The 4,053-nt window shown below is 44.7% G+C and overlaps 1 protein-coding gene across 1 annotated transcript in view; it reads right to left on the reverse strand.

Annotated features, from left to right (window-relative positions):
- LOC106537017 (synaptic vesicle glycoprotein 2C) overlaps window positions 1-4,053 on the reverse strand; it is a gene marked incomplete at its 5' end in the record, with an annotated part of 25,986 nt that overhangs the window by 15,266 nt on the left and 6,667 nt on the right. The window contains 1 exon segment of the mRNA XM_014034381.1: window positions 264-352. Coding sequence (XP_013889835.1) covers window positions 264-352 — 89 coding nt within the window.

Here is a 4,053-nt window from a genome sequence, read left to right on the forward strand (position 1 = left end):
ATTAGCACCTCTAGTAATATATTTACTGAGAAAAATGGTGACGTGTTCAATACTTATTTTACCTGCTGTATGTCATATATTATAAGTGAGACATTCTCTACCTAAGTTCTTTGTAGAAATTATTATTATGCTGGGATGTAGTAATGACTTTTTTAAGTACCACCCAGAGCAATGGACAGAAACATTAAATATGATTGAAGCATAAAATAAGAACAGAGAGACATGCAGGAAGAGCCTGAGGTCACACACAGATAATTTCTTACCCAAATGACAAAGTGAACCAGACTGCAGCCAGTTTCACAGTGTTGTTTTTCACCGGATAGTTAAAACATCTCAGAAAAGTCAACCAGATCTATTGGGAAAGAAAAGGATGTTTAGGGAAATTTAATCACATTGTTAAAGAGGTAATATCATGTAATATCAACTTTTTTGAGCTTAATTTTGTTATGTCATTCCCTCATCAGAAACATACAGAGTATTGCTTTGAACTCATTCATGCATGTTTGAGAAATTCTGTAAAGTCCCGAGGCAGTCATTCAACAGAACAATAACGACTGGTTGGCCCTTGAACCGCCTTTTAGGAGCAGCTCCTCCTCTGTGTCTCCAAGCTGATCTGCTGCATCACAGAGCACGCCTCCCCGCGAGACTCCTGCAGGCTAGCGGCTGCAACAACTAGCAAACACCTAATGAAACTGATTGCCAAGGAGACACTCCTGCACGTTTTAAGCTTCCCATGGATGAGACAGTTCTTAAAAAATGTTTGGACTTCAATTTTGGAAGTAACCCTCCGACAAAAAAAAAAGCTTTATTTGTGTGAGCCACTTTACGGATGATGGCTTTCTGAACAAAGGGGAATTTAACAGTGGACTAATAACAAGATTGTCACTAAAAAACAATGCAAGTCAAGTTTGTGTACTCAGAAGTACACAAACACTGCCCAAGTAGGCTGAAAAACAACTCATGTTTTGTTTGGTTTTGTCATGATCTGCATTTTTGTCTTTATTTTTTTGGTGTTTTTCCTGTTCCCCTGTTTTCCTCTCCCTGCTGTTTTACTTCCAGCCCCACCCATGCACACTTGATACCTCTCGTGTCTCCCCAGGTGTTTCTTTTTTACTCTTAATTTGTTTGCTTTATATTCTGGGTCTTGTCATTTGCGTTTGTCAGATCATTGTGCTCTGTACCTGTGCTTTGTTTCATCCTGTGTTCAGTCCTCCAAGTCCCTGTGAATTCTGTGAGTATTTGAGCTGCACTAATAGCCTTTTGTTTTCATTAAAGCTTTTGTTACAATTTGAACCTCTCCTGCGCCCTGGGTCATTTGCCTGCTGAAATCTCACATAATGATCCAACCAAGCCCCCAGCCTGTAAGGAGAGGTTTTCCTGGTCTGCCTCTCTATGAAACAGATATTTCTGTTTCTCTACCCGGACCCCACATGTCCTTCTCTGCTTTTGAGGAGCAGGTCCTGACCCTGCCTTCGTGGGAGGAAGAGAGGATGCACCCCCTGATCAGTGGCTCGCTGACCATCCTCCGGTGGTCCCCCAATCTCCCTTCCAGATTCCTGCTCTGCCGGCAAATTGAGTGTTCTGGTGGCTCGCCCAGATCTGCTGTTCTTGCCTGGCCATCAGCAGCTCCTCTGCTTCGCTCGGAGGGTTCTGGCTGAGCAACTTGTCACCCACCCTCCCTCCCCTCCTGTGGTGTCTGCTGCTAAGTCTGCTGCTGAGCCTGCTGCTAAGTCTGCTGCTGGGTCTGCTGGGTCATCCGAGTCTGCTGGGTCTTCTGAATCTGTTCCTGAGTTTCCAGAGTTGATGGTCACAGTTCCTGAGTTGATGGTTCCAGTTCCACAATCGTGGTACCAGTTCCTGAGTTGGTGGTCCCAGTTCCACAATTGGTGGTCCCAGTTTCTGAGTTGGTGGTCCCAGTTCCACAATCAGTGGTCCCAGTTCCTGAGTTGATGGTCCCAGTTCTTGAGTTGGTGGTCCCAGTTCCACAAGTGGTAGTCCCAGTTCCTGAGTTGGTGGTCCCAGTTCTACAATCGATGGTCCCAGTTCCTGAGTTGATGGTCCCAGTTCCTGAGTTGGTGATCCCAGTTCCACAGTCAGTGGTCCCAGAGTTGGTGGTGCTGGTGGTCCCTGAGTCAGTGGTTCCAGTGGTCCTGGAGTTGATGGTCCCTGAGTCGGTGGTTCCACAGTCTGTGGTTCCAGAGTCAGTGGTCCCGGTGGCTTCCGGCCCCTCCAAGTCATCTGGGTCAGTTGCCGTTGCCGCCTCATCACCTGGGTCATCGCCCATCGCCTCTTCATCGCCTCTGTCACCAGCATTCTCCATTGCTGACGATCTGGCTCTGGCAACCTCCGCTGGCTCTTTGTCTGCTCCTGTCTCCTCCCTTGGCTCTTCATCTGCTCCCTTCTCCTCCCTTGGCTCTTGGTCTATTCCCGTCTCCTCCCTTGGCTCCTCGTCTGCTCCTGCCCCCTACCGTGGCTCAACGTCTGCTCCCGCCCCCTCCTGTGCCTCAAGTTTTGCTGCTGTTCTTGCGGGGCCTCGCTTTGGATAGTCTCCTGGCCATCCTCCAAACTGTCTACTTCGTGTGGGGCAGTCTCCTGGCCGTCCCCCTGAACTTTTGCTTCATGCGGGGCAGTCTCCTGGATGTCCTCCTGAACTTTGTGTATATTTGTTTTGAGTTAGCCTGTCTTGTGTTTGTGATTCCCTGAGTCCGTTACCTGTCCCTTTTTTGATGTCAGGAGCAGTCGTTAAGAGGGGGTACTGTCATGATCTGCATTTTTGTCTTTTTTTTCTTAGTGTTTTTTCTGTTCCGCTGTTTTCCTCTCCCTGCTGTTTTATTTCCAGCCCCGCCCACGCGCACCTGATTCCTCTCGTGTCTCCCCAGGTGTTTCTCTTTTTTTCTCTTAATTTGTTTAATTTTTAGCATTTTATATATCATTTTTACTTTATTTTATTGTAATTTGTGTTTTTAACTTGTACTGATTTTTATGGCTTGATTGTATTTGTTTTAACTTGTGAAGCACTTTGGTCGATGCAAGGCATTGTTGGAAGGTGCTATATAAATAAAGTTCATTATTATTTATATTACTAATTTGTTTGCTTTATATTCTGGGTCTTGTCATTTGTGTTTCGGATCATTGTGCTCTGTACCTGTGCTTTGTTTCATCCTGTGTTCAGTCCTCCAAGTCCCTGTGAATTCTGTGAGTATTTGAGCTGCACCAACAGCCTTTTGTTTTCATCAAAGCTTTTTGTTACTTTTTGAACCTCTCCTGCGCCCTGGGTCATTTGCCTGCTGAAATCTCACAGGTTGTTTGGTCTATCTGTCATCTACGATTATCATTCATAACTTATTCAACGATCTGTGTTCTTTAGTTGACTTTCACCACATTTTAGTAATAAAAAAATGTATTTAAAATTGACTTGTGTGTAGGGTAAATGTTAAATGGACTGTACTTGTATAGCACCTTTCTATCCATCCAGGACAGTCAAAGCTCTTCACACTACAATCTGTGTCCTCATTTACCCATTCACACAACACTCTATTAGATCTCTACAAAGCTAACATGTACAATCTTCTATGGAGACTAATCAGTGCCAATCACATTCGTACACTGATGGGACACATTAGAAGCATTGGGGGTGAAGTGTCTTGCCCAAGGACACAACAACAGATTCAGCTGGAACGGGAATCAAACTGGCAACCTACTGGTTCCAGGATGACTCCCCTAACCACTCTGCCATGAGACAGTGACTGGGAGATATCGTATTGTAGGATTTACGTCCTACTCTTCTTATAACAAGGTTATAAGGAAATTTTATTAGCAAGGATATTTTTATTTTCTGTAAATACTTATGTTATGGCAATATTTATTTAACAAAGACAGAAATACGTGGTCCAAAAATGAAGGTACTCCATGAGATGATCAGCTGAGATTTATTGCAACAACAGAAACACAGAACAACCTGCCCTGCCTCTGTGCCTCTGCTTCTCTCTGTCACTCCACTCTCCACTGTGTCACTCTCTCGAGAGGCATTTATACACACACACACATATATAT

Source organism: Austrofundulus limnaeus, unplaced genomic scaffold (genome assembly GCF_001266775.1).
Source record: "Austrofundulus limnaeus strain Quisiro unplaced genomic scaffold, Austrofundulus_limnaeus-1.0 Scaffold2087, whole genome shotgun sequence".
Classification (NCBI taxonomy): domain Eukaryota; kingdom Metazoa; phylum Chordata; class Actinopteri; order Cyprinodontiformes; family Rivulidae; genus Austrofundulus; species Austrofundulus limnaeus.